Consider the following 19,169-nt stretch of genomic DNA (forward strand, 5'->3'; position numbering starts at 1 on the left):
GTTGTGCGTGACTTCTTGGCACATTTATATGAATTTTATACAAAACGGAGCATAAGACGACTTTTGTCTACTTTGTTTTTCCGGTTTAATCAGCCACTATATATTGCAAAATGATTGTTCTACTATGTAACCCTTTCAAAATATATATATTTTAGTTACAATGCACTCTTGTAAATGCTACGTGACTGACTACCTTAGTAAGACAAAGGTTTACCTTTAGTCTACTGATAGCGCATGCATGTGCACTCTGTGACCGGGCTCCTGGGAGTTAGCAGCTGCCGGAGTTCAGATCTGCTGTCTCTTATGTAAGACTGTAGTTCCTTTATGAAGGTTGAGCCAGCAATGTGAATGGTTCCAGGATGGATTTGCCTGATTCCCTGCGATGAAAGGTACACGATCTCACAAACTGTTTTACTACATCCTCAAGAGCCTCCAGAAGCCCGGCCTCAAGTTATTTGTTCTTCGTTGCATCAGTTTTATGCAAGGCCGGGTTAGATGATAGAGCATAGAAACACATGATGCTTTGCGAACTTCAACTGTATCATATCAAAAATCAGATAACGCAGTTGGGGGTTATGATATATAAGGTCACTTTAACTTGGACAAGTTTTACAAACCATCCTTTATCAATATTTACTGAACAATTTTGGGTTGCCCCTTTGATAGAAGTAACGCTCATCATGTCACAGATACATTGGCTTGTCAGGCCTCCAGACTGCAAAATGTCAAGCTCTTCTCCTATGTTAAAAACTAGCTTTACTATACTAGATTGTTTCCTTTATAGCTGTTATCCTTGTTTTATGCCCCTCTTTAAGAGAGTCAAGAATGTTTGCTAAAGTTTAATGCCCCTTTAAAGGAGTCTGTTAAATTTTACATCCTGCTTTGGAGCCCTGTCTCTTCAGGTCCAAGTTCAGCCCTGGAATGGTGTAGGTATATAGGCACTTAATGACATAACACGACCTATACATGTGCAATCTACGTAGTTAATACAAAGTGTAGCATAACATTGAGACAAAAACAGCAATAGTCTCATCAGTTTATAACATACTATTATTCCAGGGCATCTCTCCCAGTGGACAAGGCAGGGCAATGGTATGATAGTTCATAGATTTTTGGATGCAGCCTTCCTTCCATCCATCCATAAGATTCTAAACAAAGAGCCTGTTTTTACCCACATGAAGTCATCTGTGCAGGCCTTAGACTTGTCCTATCTAAAGTAAAGTGTCTTTGTTTCCGTGGATGACGTGGATGTAAACGTGCCTAGTATCCCTACTAACAGAGTATTGTTTTCCATGATCATTTTTCATGGTTTTACTACACACAGATAATCAGTCCCGTTGTTTTGATGTGATGCGCAATAGGTGTGTGACCCCAAAAAGCCAAATGAGTATTTATTCATATTATTGAGATTTTATTATTGGATTTCGGATAATCCAGTCCTAGGACCTCGGAAAAACATTCATAAGACAAAACGTTCATGCAAATGAGGAGGCTGTTGGAACACAAGTGCAGATTTGTGCTGGTTTGCTAGCAGACTTGTGTTGTGCGCATTCTTTTCCCACTAAAAAGTTATTGTGTTGGGAACAATACTCGCTTCAGAATCAAGTGACCAAAGGCCTGACCCTTCTCTTGTTTGTGTGCAGGTTGCTGTCCCCCAGGCCCACTCTGCTAAGTACTGGCAGCGATGCCCATATGAAGGCCTCACCACAGAAGCCATTGGACCTGAAACAGCTGAAGCAGAGAGCGGCTGCCATTCCATCCATAGTAAGTGTATTAACCCTCAGCGTCCTGCGCTCCAAAGCACCGCCTGGTTACCCCATTCATCTGCAGTATAGTGTACACCCCTCCGGCACATGTGGGGATGCAATTATTTCAACAGGTGTACGACTTGAAAGTTATTGGCTGTTTTACCACCTAAAACAAAGGTTGGTAAACCAGAAATACTTCTATTTTTTCAATTTAGAGCCACCCTGAGATGGTAAGTGTACTGTCATAAAAAGAACACACTTAAAATCAACATACAAAAGAAAATTCTCTTTCTTTTGCTTAACATAAATATTGAACATTATAGCCCAACAACAGATCATCTTGTACCTGTAGGCACCATCAAATGCCAATTAAATAGAAAATAACACCTGAGACAATTTTTACTGGTACCTAACCAATAGGGTGCCTAGTAACCCTATTGGTTAGGTACCAGTAAACATTGCCTCAGGTGTTATTTTCTATTGGCATTTGATGGTGCCTACAGGTACAAGATGATCTGTTGTCGGGCTATAATTTTTAAAGCATACAGTATATCTGACAGAATTGTACAACACTGTGCTGTTATAGTAATTGTATACTCACCACCTCCATCCTTTGATTAGAAAATATATATCAATCTAATAACACGCATCGCTACAGTGGTGGTCTTGGGTTTAGTGCTTCTCTCTACCTTCCAGAGTTAATGTGAAGTAGTGCTTGAAAGGTCACATAGATGAGTGAATCTTGTGACACCGAGCGTGCTAGGGTAGCTATTGTTTCCTCTCTGCAGCCCCATGCGTTGATTTGCATGTCAGCACAGCCACCCGACAAGGCCCTTCGTTCTACGGCTGCATGGCCTGTCAGATTCTTGACATCATTAGCGCCGCTGACCTGTTGCAAGACATCGAATAACCTGTCGCTTCCTTTATTGTTTGTCCAATCACCCTGACCACGCATTGCTACCATACTTACTGTATATCCTTACCCTTACAGCTATTCCATACCTGGCTTTGTATATACTATATATATATATACATACTGACATTAGAGATGGTAGGTTAGACATTGTTAAATTATTCAAAGATCACCAACATTATAGAAGAGTAGTAGTGTCACTTCTAACTAATGCTGCACATAATTAATGATATACACAATTATCTATTGTGTGTGTGTCTATAATCAAAACAATATAACAAATGTATCAACAATATAAAACTTTTTAGGATAAGTCTAGTGTGTTTACCCTAAGGTCTCAAAAAAAAGCTCCCCCCGACAATATTCTTTACGTTTGGGTGTTAATTATTATACATTGTTATTACACAAAATTGGATGGATTTCCAGTGTAATTATGTAATCTGTACAATCATATGTCTACAATGTGTTTATACTGAGAATATCTGAGTGTTTTTTTGTGTTCCCTTTTTTTTTTGTAAAGCAATTTTGGCAAACAGCTAGCAGGCATTTAGTTGCAAACAATCAGGCTGAACACGGAAACACATTGTGAATTGTATGCTTACATCTTGCAATTCTGTCTTCTACAGGATAGAAACTGTCTTCGTTACCCCCTAAGTCCCATTCTACTTTGCTGTGGATTTTGGTTTATGAATTAAAAAAATTAGGTTATGCGTGTGCACCAAAATCTAAAACCCACTGCTAGGTCAATACGGGTTATAAATTTAGGGACATGGTTACAGTTCCAGACAAGTAAGAATGCATCCATTTGAGATGAAAACTCCTCATAACCACCACAACACTTTTCCACATCTCCCAACCACATTTAGGATAGGATCGTTGGTGGAGAAGGTAGATGAACAGAGTCAATTCAGATAGTCTTCTAAAATGTTCGGTATTCTGAGCGGGTTATAGTAAAGTGCTTTTGCTTCCCATATATTGATGATGTTCTCTTTTTAGATTTCAGAAGGCTTCTCAGAGTCAGCTCAACCAAGTGCCACAGTGAAACCTCAAATGACTCCTCACGCTCTGGCCCTTTACCAAGAACAGATTACCAAGGTCCATGAATCAGCCCTAGAAGGGCCAGTACCCACCAAACAGCCTCAGCCACACATCCCACCAGAAAGGGAACAGCAGACAATCAGTAGCCCCAAAGCGAAGAGTAAAAGCCCTGTGACTGGGGACAAGGATGGTAAGAGCTTTATTGTATGGACATATATCATTCATGAACAGAAACCTCTGTGCCGTCCGTGTTACGGACAGAGGTCATTCCAATTCATGACAGCAGTAGAAGCAGCGGTTACAGTGTTATTATGGAGTTTATTACACAATATTATATATATCAGGGCTCGACAAATCCCAGGCGCCAGGTCGCCATGGCGACAGAGAATTTTGTCCTGGCGCCTAGGTTTTGTCAGCCTCTTACATCCAGAAAAAATTGTGGATGTAAGAGGCTGAGTCACCACACGGGGGCGCTGTTGCTGTCTGCCCAGAAGTCTGGGCAGACAGCACAGCCACTCCGAGCCCGCCCCCGAGCCTGAGATCACTCCCACGGAGTGATCCTGTAGGCTGAAAACGCGGTTGCTGGAAAAGCAGCAATCGTGTTTTCAGCTGCCACAGGCAGCCTCAGGGAAGGGGTTTGTGTGTTGATTGGGTCCCCACACAAGTCTGGGGACCTCACCCAACACCCCCCAGCTGCCTGATCGCTCCATGGGAGCGACAGCGCAGCGTTAACCCCTTCAATGCCGCGATCGCGGCATTTAGGGGTTAATTCCCGTTTTGGGGGCTTTGCTGCTGGTGGTCTGCCTGGAAGCCTACAGCAGTCATCAAAGAGACTCCCTCTGCAATGGCTGGTCCATAGACCAGCAATTGAGTCCCAGCTGCCAGAGGCAGCTTCAGGGACAGGGGAGAGGGTTCTTCGGTCTCCACATGAGTGTGGAGACCAGCCCCAACACCCCCCCCCCCCGCTGCCTGATCGCTCCCCGAGAGCGACAGCGCAGCGTTAACCCCTTCAATGCCGCGATCGCGGCATTTAGGGGTTAATTCCCGTTTTGGGGGCTTTGCTGCTGGTGGTCTGCCTGGAAGCCCAGGCAGACCAGCAACAGCAAAAAAAACGAGCCCCCACAAGCCCTTTGATGATTCCTGTAGGCATAGAAGCCTACAGCAGTCATCATAGACTCCCCCCTGCAGTGGCTGGTCTATAGACCAGCAATTGCTTCCCAGCTGCCAGATGCAGCTTCAGGGACAGGGGGAGAGGGTTCTTTGGTCTTGCCATGAGTGTGGAGACCAGCTCCAACACCCCCTGCTGCCTGATCGCTCCATGAGAGCGACAGTGCAGTGTTAACCCCTTCAATGCCACAATTGTGTATGACACATTCGTGGCATTGCAGGGGTTAACATTTGTCCCCACAAACTTGTGGGGATTAAATATCTGTCAATGCTGTGCTCCAATGGAACATCAGCATCGAAAGAGTTAAAAAAATGAAAAAAATTAATAAAAAAACAAAACAAACAGCACTGACCTGAAAGTCCAGGGTGCTTCCAGGTCAGATGCTGTGAGTTTAGTAAGTGGGCTGATGATGATCGGATTCCTCCCGACCAACTGTTAGTTTAAAAAAATCCTGGCTCCTAACTTTTTTACCTGGCGCCTAGATTCACAACAAATTTGTCAAGCCCTGATATATATTATAATATATTACACAAAGGTACTCAAAATGCTATTCGAAAACCACTATTTTAAACATAAATAATGGGGATTCAGTCACAATATATGACTGTATGCTACTAGCCTGCCACTACATCAATATACCCCAAACTTGCAGAGTCCTAATGTAATGCCAACATTGCTGTAATACAGGTCCAGTTCAAAACAGGACACCTGGCAATGCTACATAACGTCCAGTATTAACCTTCTCTGTGCAGAGAAAGGCCAATGCATAAACTTTCTCATCACCAAGTTATAAAACTTTCCCTTTGGAGAAAAGTCATTTACTAATAACTTTTTTACAGTGTATTTTCAGATCTGGGCTCCTATTTCGTTTAATTAAGCAGGAGCTGGCATACGCAATTCACCTTAATTCCCTTTCCAGGAAATAAAGAATACACTGTATATAGAACAAATAATACTAGCACAAAATGAAACATAATGCTGCTCCGTATGTAATAGGATTAAATAGCTCATCATCCAATGGTTTTATTTAGAGCTGAAACAACGAATCGATAAAATCGATAATAATCGATAACGGAAATCATCGATAACGATTTCCGTTATCGATTAATCGAGTGATCAATTCGTTGTTGGAGCACTCGGCTCCTTTTACTTACCTCCGCGAGCGTTCCCCGCTTCTGCTACACGCTCTGCAGTCTCCGCCTTCTAGCTACGTGACGGATGTGACGCGTTCCGGAGGTAAGTATTCTTCATGTCTATGTGCACGGATCGCACAGAGCCACTCGCACAGAGCGAATCGCTCTGTGCGAATGGAGCCACTCGCACAGAGCGGTTCGCTCTGTGCGAGTGGCTCCACTCGCACAGAGCGGTTCGCTCTGTGCGAGTGGCTCCATTCGCACAGAGCGGTTCGCTCTGTGCGAGTGGCTCCATTCGCACAGAGCGGTTCGCTCTGTGCGAGTGGCTCCATTCGCACAGAGCGGTTCGCTCTGTGCGAGTGGCTCCATTCGCACAGAGCGGTTCGCTCTGTGCGAGTGGCTCCATTCGCACAGAGCGGTTCGTGAGTGTGGGTGCAGGGCAGAGTGGGGGTGCAGGGCAGAGTGGGGGTGGGGGTGCAGGGCAGAGTGGGGGTGGGGGGTGCAGGGCAGGAGACTGGGTGCAGGGCAGAGTGGGGGTGGGGATGCAGGGTGTGAGTGTGGGTGCAGAGCAGAGTGGGAGACTGGGTGCAGGGCAGAGTGGGGGTGGGGATGCAGGGCAGGGTGTGAGTGTGGGTGCAGGGCAGAGTGGGTGCAGGGCAGAGTGTGAGTGTGGGGGCAGGGCAGAATGTGGGGGCAGGGCTGGGTGCAGGGCAGAGTTAGAGACTGGGTGCAGGGGCACAGTGCAAAGTGCTGGGTGCAAAGTGCCAGTGCTGGGTGCAAAGTGCCAGGGCTGGGTGCAAAGTGCTGGGTGCAAAGTGCCAGGGCTGGGTGCAAAGTGCAAAGTGCTGGTGCAAAGTGCTGAATGCTGGGTGCAAAGTGCTGGGTGCAAAGTGCCAGGGCTGGGTGCAAAGTGCTGGGTGCAAAGTGCTGGGTGCAAAGTGCCAGGGCTGGGTGCAAAGTGCTGGGTGCAAAATGCTGGGTGCAAAGTGCAAAGTGCTGGGGCAAAGTTTCTTGAACAGTAATAGTCCACCTCTTTTCAGAATGTTTGGGGTTATTTTGTTTCATAAATATTGTGTTTGGGTTCTTGTACTTTGAAAATATTGTTTTTTATTACATCATAACAAAATAAGAATGTTAATGTAAATTTTAAGTTGTTTTTTAACATCCAGTTCATTAAATTCTTTTAAATAAACGAAAAATTTGCATATTGTTTTTTTTATCCGATTAATCGATTAATCGAAAAAATAATCGGCCGATTAATCGATTATTAAAATAATCGTTAGTTGCAGCCCTAGTTTTATTTTATTTATTATGTTGTCTCAAGCCACTTAATGTAAGCATAAGATGTACTGTAAGCACTACTTTAACCTACCTGCGTAAGTGGCATGCGTGTAGCCAGATCCTCGCTGTTATGGCTCTGGCAAAGCACCCTTCATGATACGCATCAGGTTGCCTGACTAATGCCGATTCTTGGGAAGCGGGATATGTTACATATGGATGTCTGCTAAAAAGTAGATTGTTTTAAAATTTGCAGCAGGTACATTGAGCCCCACACCATAAACTTATTTGGTAACTGAACTTTAAGCCATAGAATTTGGGAAGCATGACTTAGCTACTTTAAAGTATTTTTAGGAAAACAAAAATAAACATGTTGGGGGGGGGGAGAAATAATCACACTAAGATGTTGTCAATAGTTGTGCTGGTATCTGTGACCGATGGGAAAATCAGTAGGTAATTAGACTACAGTGGGGAAATAAATGTGATTTCCTAGAAGCGGGCTGCCCCTAGGTAATAAGCGAGTTAATTGTGGTATATAGCAGCCATGTGTACCGAGATAATGTGGCCATTTTAATGGATACCCTAGATTTCTTGATGGAGTATAATGTGATGTCAGTAGGGAATCTGAAAAGAATTACCGCTCTAGCTGCAGTGTTTAATGTGCTGAGTCGTTTATACGACACACTGGGACGCGTCATTATAGGGATTTTAATTGTATAGATTAACGTTGAGCCAAGTGCATTTAAACAAGGCCAAATTGGACGTGTTACTCTGCACATCTTCCTAGCGGGCTTCCCGCTTTCAAATATGTACAGTGCTCTGATGGCATATCACAGATCACAGCAAGTGTGGAAGTGTAACCATATCATAGCGTGACAATTATCATTGTCGAGCTACAGTATACCGTCTCATTCGGGGAATCCCGGATTGTTTCAGTATGCTTTCTTTTTCCAGATCTGTTATATATTTGCGTAATGTTGTACACCCTCAGATATGATTGCTGGGTCGAGCTGAATCTTTTAGGTTTTTTGATGCTTAATTGCAGCACAAAATTACAGCAGTTCATTTCTATACAGGACTCCATTATGATAACACTTTTTTTTGCAGTTCAATTTATTTATGGCTTCTTTATTAAAATAATATTTTCTTACGGTTACCTGGTGTTTGAAGAAGTCTCGTTCTTTCACCCAAGCAAATCTGTAGTCTATACTTAGATGCATGTGCACGTATATTCAATTCTTATATGCTTTTGTGTATATTCCATTCTTGTTTCTGTCCTTCAGATAAGGCTGCGTATGTGGCGATACAGACAGAAGGCCAGCGGTTGAGTGCAGAGCAGCCATGCATCCCACACTGGCCCCCGACTACCCTGCAGTATCAAGTGCCTGCCCGAGAGTTGATAAAGCCTCCCTCCCAGCATGATCCTGGATTCCAGTATAACCCCCAAGGTGAGCAGCCTGGCACTAAAGCATTGTTATGATAGGATAGGGGGGTGTCTTACAGGTTGTGCTTTATATTCATTTATATGGATTATTTTAAAGCTTTACCCTAAACATTTAATATTCTTTTATAGAGGTGTCCAGTTTCTGCTAGTGGGTTGTTCAATTAACTTAATTGATCTTATTTTGGACCAAGCTTTATTGTTCAGTGTGACTGTTTAAGCAATAATTGCTGATTAACTGAATTTACTTGTGCATTTTTCAGTTCACCCAATGCCACTAAACTTGCATGACACTTCACGAGTCCCTCGGATTTCCAGCATATCGAATCCCCCGCCGCTCATTTCCTCCAGCAAACACACAGCTGCTATTGAGAGATCCATGGGTTCCATATCTCAGGTAATGGATGTGATCTGCTATTAACCAATTGCTCAGGGAAGGTTTAGGCCAGGCAGCTGAAAAACTTTTACTATATGGTCACGTAATCTCAAAACGTGATAGAGGGAATGTTAACAGACCCGGCTAGGCCAAACACATAATCGTTCCATCGTGTGTACAGTGTCAAAATGTAGAAACGTGAGGTTCTTAAATTTATTTGAGTTTGGTGTTTTAATTCATTTATCAAGCACTTTTCAATTGGGCTTTTTTAGCTCTACATATAGGGGTTAGGCCGCTTTTTTTTTTTTCTTGAAACATTTGTCCTCTGTATTATTTTTTTTGTAATTGAATTTCATAATAAAGTTTATCTTTTGAAAGGTGCCATTTTTAGGGTTATCTGCTACTTAACCAGTTGATATATTTTTGTGAGATTTACTTAAAAAAACCTTCTTATTGCAGGGCGTTCCGATACCTCTTCATGCCCCATATGGTTCTGAACATGCAAAGGTCCCGATGGGTTTACCATTGAGCGTGGATTCTAAAAAACTGGGTAAGCTTAATTTTCATATGCATTTTAAGTCATTCCCAGCATTTTTTTCCCCTCTAAGTTTTAATTTAAATTTGACCACAAGTGGTGACCAGAATTAAATGATTTTTTTTTATTTTGCCAGCATTTCCACTTGATGTTTATTCTGTGTTCTTATATCCTTAAGTGCTTCATAGAGTTAATTGAAGTGATACTTAAATTGCGATTCTCCTCGACAATTTAAGGTTGTCCTTGGGGTGAAAGATGTATAAACATGTGCGCTTATGTTATGTTATGTAACGTGTAGGATTTTTTGACTTTGTTCTGGTTGTAAATAGCAGTAGCAGGGAAGCTCTTGGCCTTCAAAGCATTTTAAAAATGTCCCCTGATAGAAATTGGAGAACAGGTTTAGTGATTGGCCATGTGTGTCAGTAATTGATTGAAAAATGTATTTTCTTGTTGCCCCAATGCTGATACAATATATGTTGATCTTTAGCTCTAGATTTGGATTTGTTTAGCTTTTCAGCAGTCTTTTTCACCACTCTGTGTGTTAGTGTTGCTGGAGTTATCTGTACAGAACCTCACTACGGAGTATTCTGCTCGTTCTCTGTAGGCTGCCTGCGATCAGCCTGCCAGGTATAACAAAATCAGGGCCCAGAGCCAAGCAGACAGTGTCACTGACCTTTCTCTCTGCAGGAGATGAACCCTGGTGAACCCAAGTTCCTTTTATAAACCAAAGTTCAGTAACCATGACAATACGTCTGTGAAATTCCTCCCCATGGCATCCGGTATTCCAAGTGAAATATAAAACTATTCCCAGTAACTCAGCTTTGCCTTTAGCACAGATTGTCGTCCCGAACTAAAGACATAATTTTAGCTTTACTCAAACGTTGCGGTTTGCAGCTGACCTAATACTTCACACTGATAGCTGGCGGAAAATGCATTAGCGCTCATAGGTCGTAAATAGTGATGCATATTGCATACCGTGAACATAACCCTCATGCTTACGCACCTCTCTAGGACCTCTCGCTTAATACAGCTCTCTGTGTATATTATACCTTGTCATAATGAGACTACTTATATATCATATTGTTTTCCGTAAATTTTTTATCTGTTTGTATAGATCAATATAACATTTAGGCATCGAGAGGTTTAAAAATGATGTATTGTAAAACACACTTCAGCTATACCATTTAATGATATATTCTGACACTTCATAAGTGATTCTAATACAGTATTGGACTACATATGAGCCTTATCCATGACCCAATTCATTGAATCATAAAAGAAAGGTTATAACGAAAGCGAGATGTACTGTAAATCTCCAATCGCATTCACTTTTGGGCACATTTAAGAGCACCTTGGAGTGCATGACGTGATAGCGCATGTGATTTTTTTATTTGAATGTTAAAAAAAGAAAAAAAAAATAGGATGTCCCTCTTTATGTTAGGCTGAGACTTGGCATCAATTTTATAACACGAGGAGACTTAAAATGGTAGTGATATTGTTGTAACGTCTGGCTACTAGCTTTGGAGTGCCATCTAATGATGATAAGGTGTTAGTGTTGGGGGGAGTGTTTTAGTTATCTTTTACGGGTCGTTATTCTTGTAGAATGTGACATTCTTTTTATTTCTTTGTTGTCACACCCAAAGAATAGTTTAACAGCTTTGGGTTTTCAGTGCAGTAGACTTTGTACCTAAAGTTAAAGGTGTAAGGAAAGTTTGTGCATATTGTTCTATCGCTCTGTCACCCCTAGTGACACGCCTCGGTACCATGCTTTGTGAGTATTTGTGTGGCTGGGTTAGAAGTAAAGTCTGGTGGCTCGGAGAAGTCCTAGTAGATAAGTGGCACAGGTTAAATAATTTGTATTTGGGCAATTTTTGGATGTTAAAAAAGTTTTGAAGCCAGCAGGATGTTTTCTGGTTTGAGGTTTTTATTTTTTTTATTATTAATTATACTGCTTGTGGGTATAACAAGAATGTTGTATATGCTGAAATGTCCCTCTTTTTTTCATATCTTGTATGTTGACATTTAAACGACCTTTAAAGAAATAGTAGAGAAAACAATACTAAAAAATTTTAATTTTCAAAAGACATTAGGTGGTATTGTAAGGCCCAAACAAAACTGATGGACCTTTGGTATTGTGAACTACAGAACCTTCCTTGTATCTGACTGCAAAAGTATTCTGGAAAAGCTAGAGGGCAGGTTACAGTCCGCAGTTGAGTTACTAGCTGCTGTGGGCAATAGACGTCAGAGAAAGCATTGACTGAGAATGTCAGAGAAAGTTATGACTGTATGTTGAGATTTATTTTTCTCTTACAGTGCCTTTTCTAGCTGTGAAACAGGAGCAGCTCTCTCCCAGAAGCCAACAGAGCCAACCAGAGACCCTGGTGATGCAGACTGCTCAGGAGGGATCCATATTTAGAGGTAGGATACCTTCCTTACCTTATCTTACAAAACAGCCCTGGTATGCTATATTCCCATTGAAATTAATGAGTAAGCTCATGTGTACCATACAGGAGATGCGTTTGGCCGAACACATATCCTGCAACAGATACAGTTGAGATGATGTGTTTACAAATTATTTTTTGTGTGTGTTATATAATCAATAACTTTTCAACTGAATGTTTTGCAGGTACATCTCAAGGAGGCAGTCTCACCAAGGGAATCCCAAGCAATAAAGCACCCCAAGATCCTCCAGTAATGTACAGAGGTTCTATCACCCACGTAAGACTAATTCAATGTGTCTTTTATGTTACACCACTCTGCAAGTACAGTAGTAATGGTATGAGGTCAGGCTCTACAAATCTCTAAACATTTTGAGATTACCAACAAACATCAGAGGAGGTAGTGCCTTCGGTTCGGAATTTGTTTAGGTTTCTGATGCTCTAATAGAAGAGAGATCCCTGTAGAACTTAAGCCCAATGCCTAGCTTGGCCTGGTCAAAGGAGAGGGACATGGGTCATTGATGAACAAGATCCCAAACCAGCCAAGGCACTTGTTTCACTCTGACATCAAGTCTCGTGTGTGTGTGTGTGTGTGTGTGTGTGTGTGTGTGTGTGTGTGTGTGTGTGGTCAGTCAGGTGCATATGCTGCAGGCTTTGTGTATTGCATCAGTGAGCTATAACAATAGCATCGTGAGTTCAGATCCCATAGGGCTAGCTCAAAACATATGCTGTTCTACAAACTATTGAGCTTCTTTCTATGCAATAACGATTACAAAGTTGTGTTTTTGACGTTGCATAGATCACTGTATTTCTTACAGGGCACACCCGCTGAGGTGCTCTACAAAGGGACTATAACCAAAATCATGGGAGAAGACAGTCCTGGGCGAGTAGAACGGCTGCGAGATGAGGCGCTGTCCAAAGGCCATGTCATATATGAAGGCAAGAAAGGCCATGTCCTGTCTCTTGATGGCAAGTTTGAACATTGTTTTTCTTTTGAATGGGAGGATTGCTGAAATAGAGCAGTGGCTCATATTCTGCCAGACTGGGGCCAAAGTCGGGGTTTGGCGTTTTTGTGGACACAGCAGGCCACAAATTAAGTCATTACATGTTTACTGCAAGTGAAAATTAGGCAAAGGTCAGAGCAGTCCATCAGCATTTTCCATGTGCGCCCTGGCCATTCGAGGCCTGTAAAGAAGTGCAGAATATACCTGAATGGAAGGAATTTTACTGTCATGTGAGGAAACTTGTACCCTCTCTCTATAATGTTAACTTAAACCAAATAGACTACAAGTTTTTTCAATGACAGAAAATCTATATGGGAATGTTTCATAACCTATAAAAAAACAGTATATTTAACCTTATCCTCCACATTAATCTGTACAGACAGACTGCTCAGAGATTGTTCAAGAATCATTAGAGAGAAGCTGTTTAAATCTAAAAGTTTGTTCTCTCTGGCGCATTTTACTTCAAGCTATGTCGCAACAAAACTTAGTAGCTATCGAATCCAACTAGATGCCCGTGGGCCATGAAAGTTGTGTTAATAATCATATTGCAAACAGAACCATATTGTGAACTTAAGAATGATTAACCACCACTGTCTAGCAAAAATGTTCCTCACAGATGACCTGAACATTGTATTCCTCCTCAGGCAATTCAGTGTCTCACACCTCCAAAGAGGACAGTCGAGGAGGCATCTCCTCTCATGAATCCAGTGCCGCTAAACGTACTTATGATATGATGGAAGGGCGAATTCCACGAGGTTTACGGGAGTTGCCAGCTGGTCCCATTGAGGGTAGGTCTTCCCATTCAATGAATGGGAGAGCTTTTTGGGTTAGCCTTTTCCAGTTAATATACAGGTCTGTGTTCAGTGTCTCCGCTTATTGTGGCAAAATAGCATCTTGTGGGTTTGCATTTTAGGCATATGCTTCAGAAAGTACTTTCCACCTCTGTCTACAGATCTGCCTTTTGTTGTTATGCTGCTTTCCCAGGATACAGAATATCACGCTGTATGCGTGAACTTTATGTATCCACTAAGAGCTTTGGTTTCTGGTGCACTGGGTTTCTGGTGACTCATTATGAATGCTAAAGTTATTAGTTAACCTCACCCATCCAACTGTTGGACATAGTAAGCCTCAGGTCATTGCCCTTATTGATTCAGAATATTTAATCAGGAATTCACTCCTATCTGTTACTAAATGAATCTGGTAACCATGTGCCATATTATAGTATATAATTACTCTAAGATATTGCATATTTTTACACCAGGTTTCTTAAACTTGTATTTTTTTTTTTAACTACGTTAACTGCTAAGTTGAAGTTTCAAATCTAATGTGTCGTGACAAAGAGTAATGGAAAATACATGCTATAAGGACAAGTCTCCCCTGCATCATAATGTTGTCCTGTTGAGCTATTCATTTTAGTTTTGCATAAAAAAAAGTCATAGGACCAAGACTTACCTTTTTACATATTGGGAAATACTGGGCCAGTGACCGGAGAACTAAAGCTATTTGCAGGTTCCATTTTCTGTCCTGTTCTTCTATTCTTCTTGTCTCCCATCTCTCTCTCTTCCTCCCCTTCTTTTTTCTCTCTCTCTCCCGTTCTCTCTCAAGCTGGCCTTTCTTATTAGAGCGTTATGATTCCAAATTGCAGTGTGAAGGCACATTCTAGGAATGTTTTTTCTTTCTCTGTACTCAGGTTTAATAGGACGAGCAATCCCAGGTGACAGACACAGCCCCCACAGCATGAAGGAACAGCAACAACATAATAGAGGCTCCATAACACAGGGTAATATGGCCTTTTGTGCTCTTAAAACATGTTTTTAGGACCTTCTCACATGACCCCAGATGGAACACACAACATCATTTTGACATAACATGTGTGGGCAAGAGAGAGGATTCTGAACATCAGCACTGCCAAGGGGTCCTGAGGGCAAATTTGAAACCTTTTTGCTGATGGAGTGCAACTGACTGGAGCCTGTTAATTACCTTTATGTCATTTTTTTTATTTTGTATGCTGCTGTTTTATATTGGCTCTGCTGAACTTGATCTTCTAATAGGTGCATTCATTAAAATTGTCATTAGACCGTTCACATGATGCGTTCACTGAACCAAGTGAAGATTAAGATCCAAACATTCAGCATGCCATGTATGGATTGTACTGATCTGACAATCCAGTTTTAAAGGGGAAATGTTGCCATCGCAGCTTTTATCATAATAGATTCACATATGAAATCTACCTAAGCTTCTTTGTCAACCTGCATAATTAGTTAACCTGCAACCTGTGGCAGGAGCAGCCATTATCTCATCAACGTCCTGTTGTAAAGTTCTCTCCCATAGCTTCAAACCCCCTTACAAGAACCAGTTAACAACTTTAAATACAGAGTAGAGCAAGCTTAATGTGTTTTACTATTCATGTAGATCCTGTGAAAAAGAAGTTAAGATACCTTCTCCATAGTATATGTATAAGGTGTTTTGTTATTGGGTTTATTTATTTATTTTTTTTTTTTTAACAAATCCATCATTTTATATACATAGATTTATCAAGAGTAAACGACTGTAAAACCTAGTGAAAAGTGCTCAATCCACAGTTATTTTAGCAACAGCACTCTTCTTTCTCCATCACCTCATCCTCACAGTTCTCCTTTTTGTTGCAAAACCATTACAGGCATGTTGAAGCATAACTTGATATTAGTAGAAACAAAATTGGTGTTTTACCTTTGATCTGTTTTACATTTAAAGTGTTATATTAAGCTAGTTATTTTGCAGTTACTTGCAAGGCTGGTAATTAATACTGTACTAAACCACACACACACACACACACACACACACACACACACACACACACACACACACACACACACACACACACACACACACACACACACACCAAAAAAAAAAAAACAGTTCTGGATTATCATAAAACATTTTATTTATCAAAATGCTTAATGGTGGTTCTGGAAATCTGATTACTTGCCAGTATACCTTGAAATAAAGTTCTCCATGTGGTCAAGTATTACAATCCTAGTGCACTACTTTTCCATCTGTGACGGAATAAGACTATTGGACGTGAGCTCCCATCTATTTAGCTGCAAAGTCATTGTTTATATGCAGTTGGCATCAGCAGAACAACATATATAATATGCTTGGATCTGGATCCAGTTCTATTTTGTAATCATCTCCAAAGTTGTTAAGGGTGTAAGGAGCATGCACAGACTCTGAGGTTCCAGACTGTATCTTTGCTAACTGGAAGTTTTATCATTGTGATCTGGAACTTCTGGCACAACAATTGCTTTGGGCTACCTAGCACATGGTACTCGATTGATAGACAAGGTGTGCATGGTGGAAGACGTACCCCGTAGCTGCTGCAGTACCAGAGGTTTTAGCTGGGTTCAGTCTTTGTAGGCCACAAATAAAACTAGTGCTCTATCTGATCTCCTGAAATTTAAGGCAATGCGCAAGATCCCAGTGTCCTTGTGAAAAACATTGTGCTTAGTACACAATGTTCTTCTCTAGTCTGATCACCCCAAATGGATTTAAGTTCATCCCAGGTGAGCTTTGAATATACAAACAACACAGCCACAGAATGAAGACACAGTTCTAGATGCTTTATGTTTACCTAGTAATCATCGTGGCTGTGTACCAGTGTGCAACTTCTGTTATTGGAGAGTTTAAATGTTCTAGGCATATTACCTACAATAATTTATAGTCAAGCAAAGTTGGTTTGAAGCTTCCAGAAGGGCAGTTTGAAAATGATCGTGGGTGTGCTTGAATTATAGAAGGGAACTGCAACACAGATTTACCAAAATCCCATCAATTACTTATTGTTTCCGTTATGTTGTTTTGTTTTTGGAGACTATTTAGAATCAATGTCATGATTGCTAGAAATGAATGAAGTGTTCCATGGCAGCCGGTAAGCACTACATTACCACACACCGGGATCTACTTAGTATACAGAACCAGCCAAGCTGTTCCTGAATAATGCAGATTTAAATCAGTGAGATGTCTCCAAAGTCTCTGTTCCCATTGAATTATGCATCATACAGGGTTATCTCTGCCCTTCATGCTGTAGAAGTCTGTCAGGTGATGGAGCTGAAAACAACACTTTCCTGACAAGGCTCCTTTTAGTAAATAAACTCATCTGAGGGAAGTTAAGAACGGCAAGGTTAGCATGGTATAATGGTTAGCGCTGTGGACTTTGAATCCATCTAGTTTTACTTTACTGAGCAGATGGTAGGTAAACTGAACAGCCTCGCATCAGAAGTGGTGGAGGGTAATGCATGGGGTAGGCATAAAGCCATTCAGAATCTAAGACAAGACCAAGGACTGATTAAGACCGTTATGGGCATTATGGTATGGGTGGGATAATTGTGTGCACATCACAAACCTGAAATATTGACTTGGTTACATGATGGCTGAGCTTACACTTTCTGCCATTTGTCTAAACTAAGGGTTAAATGACATCGCATCAAAAAATATATGTAGTCTTTCATGCCATCGTTTTACTTTTCATTTCTCTTCTGAACCTACAGAAGCATGTGTGAGAATGTAAATTTGTGTGTGTGTAAAACCTTATGTATACACCCATTTTTCATAGCCATTTTTAAGACTTTTATTTTGTTTTGTGTTTAGGGATTCCTCGATCCTACATGGAGGCTCAAGAGGACTACCTTAGGAGAGAAGCCAAGCAACTGAAGAAAGAAAGCACTCCACCACGTGGCCTGTCTGAAAGCTACAAAATAAGACCACATGAAGGACTTTCTGGCCCTCTAAAGATGAAGGGCCATGAAGCCATGGTGGCAACAGTAAAGGAACCAGGGAGATCTGTCCACGAGATACCCAGGGAGGAGATGAGACGTACACCTGAGATTCAGGTCACGTCTAGGCCACATAAGGAGGGTTCAATTACACAGGTAAAGTAAAAACTGTTCTGGAACACGCAAAAAAATCACAATCATGTCCTATATCTTCCTCTTAACTTCTTAGGTTGTTATCAACCTGCTCTTGAATGACAGAGGCTGATATTTTTGCATAAATGAAATTTCACGTTCTACTGTTGAATATCACTAAACCAACTGTTTTCTTTCTACCCCCTAGTAGCCATTCCCTACTGGCCATTCCCTCATCATGTGTCTCTCACCTTTATTGTGTTTCATCTGTTACGCTCCTTACTTGATTCTTTTTATTTTCTTTTTTTCCCTACCTGAAATTCCTTCATCCTCCATCCTTCCTTTTTTTTTTTTCTTCTTCCATGTGCCCCATTCCCTTTTTTCCCTAACTTGAGCTCTTCATTCTAAAGTTAAAATGACGACTATTGAAAATAAATTAGAATTTCTTATTTTGTTTTCGGAAACCAGCCTTTTTCTTTGTGTCTACACACCAAAATTTGAAATGGCCAGATAGAGATGCTTTATTTTAGTGTCTGGAGACATGGCTGGGGATTTATATGTCACTTTTGTAGACTACAGATATCGATTTATGTAAATGATTAAGAAGAAGTTTTTTTGTAAACAAGTTGAGTAAAGAAAACAACCAACAGCACAGCTTAAAAGAGTAAAAACATTTCAGAGAGTCCAGCCATACATTACAGGATCTCCGGGAAGTAAAGCAGAAAGCATTGTTTCCCTTTGGTAGGGTTATGGCTGATCTTTCGAAGCTGCTTGTTCAACTAGCAAAGCCTGCATTAATACAGGGATCTAGCGAATTAACATTTAAACTGATGTGGTTAATGATCACAGTGTACTTTTACACAGTTGGCTCAAGCGTCTGGAAGTCCTGAGGCAGTGTTTTTTGTTGTTGTAAGTCAGCGGGCACACATCCACAAGAATGCATGATACGAGCCAGTCCAGAGATCTCGAGCCTCTGCCAAATTCTTGTTAACATGCTAGAGCCTGCAAGGAAAGCTTCTCGCTATTTTTAATGGCAGCTGCCCTGATATTACTTTCTTTCTAAGAGGCATTTTCTTAATGCAGTTATTTGTAAGAAATATGTTGTAGTGATAAAAAAAGAATATTTTGATAATGGATAAATGATCCGGTACAAGATAACCTACATTTAACAAGCTGTCAGAGACTGTGCGAGCTGATTGCGTTCGGGAAGCGTTTTG

The 19,169-nt window shown here is 41.2% G+C and overlaps 1 protein-coding gene across 10 annotated transcripts in view; it reads left to right on the forward strand.

Annotated features, from left to right (window-relative positions):
* Positions 1-19,169, forward strand: part of NCOR2 (nuclear receptor corepressor 2) — a 165,122-nt gene that overhangs the window by 127,162 nt on the left and 18,791 nt on the right. For all 10 annotated transcript variants that reach the window (XM_053471899.1, XM_053471951.1, XM_053471935.1 and 7 more), the window contains exons 21-31: positions 1,644-1,764; positions 3,658-3,889; positions 8,562-8,726; positions 8,983-9,116; positions 9,555-9,645; positions 11,944-12,048; positions 12,257-12,348; positions 12,887-13,037; positions 13,717-13,860; positions 14,763-14,852; positions 17,696-17,976. In XM_053471899.1, coding sequence (XP_053327874.1) covers positions 1,644-1,764; positions 3,658-3,889; positions 8,562-8,726; positions 8,983-9,116; positions 9,555-9,645; positions 11,944-12,048; positions 12,257-12,348; positions 12,887-13,037; positions 13,717-13,860; positions 14,763-14,852; positions 17,696-17,976 — 1,606 coding nt within the window. The remainder of the gene's footprint in view (positions 1-1,643; positions 1,765-3,657; positions 3,890-8,561; positions 8,727-8,982; positions 9,117-9,554; positions 9,646-11,943; positions 12,049-12,256; positions 12,349-12,886; positions 13,038-13,716; positions 13,861-14,762; positions 14,853-17,695; positions 17,977-19,169) is intronic.

This window comes from Spea bombifrons, chromosome 1 (assembly GCF_027358695.1).
Source record: "Spea bombifrons isolate aSpeBom1 chromosome 1, aSpeBom1.2.pri, whole genome shotgun sequence".
Taxonomy (NCBI): domain Eukaryota; kingdom Metazoa; phylum Chordata; class Amphibia; order Anura; family Pelobatidae; genus Spea; species Spea bombifrons.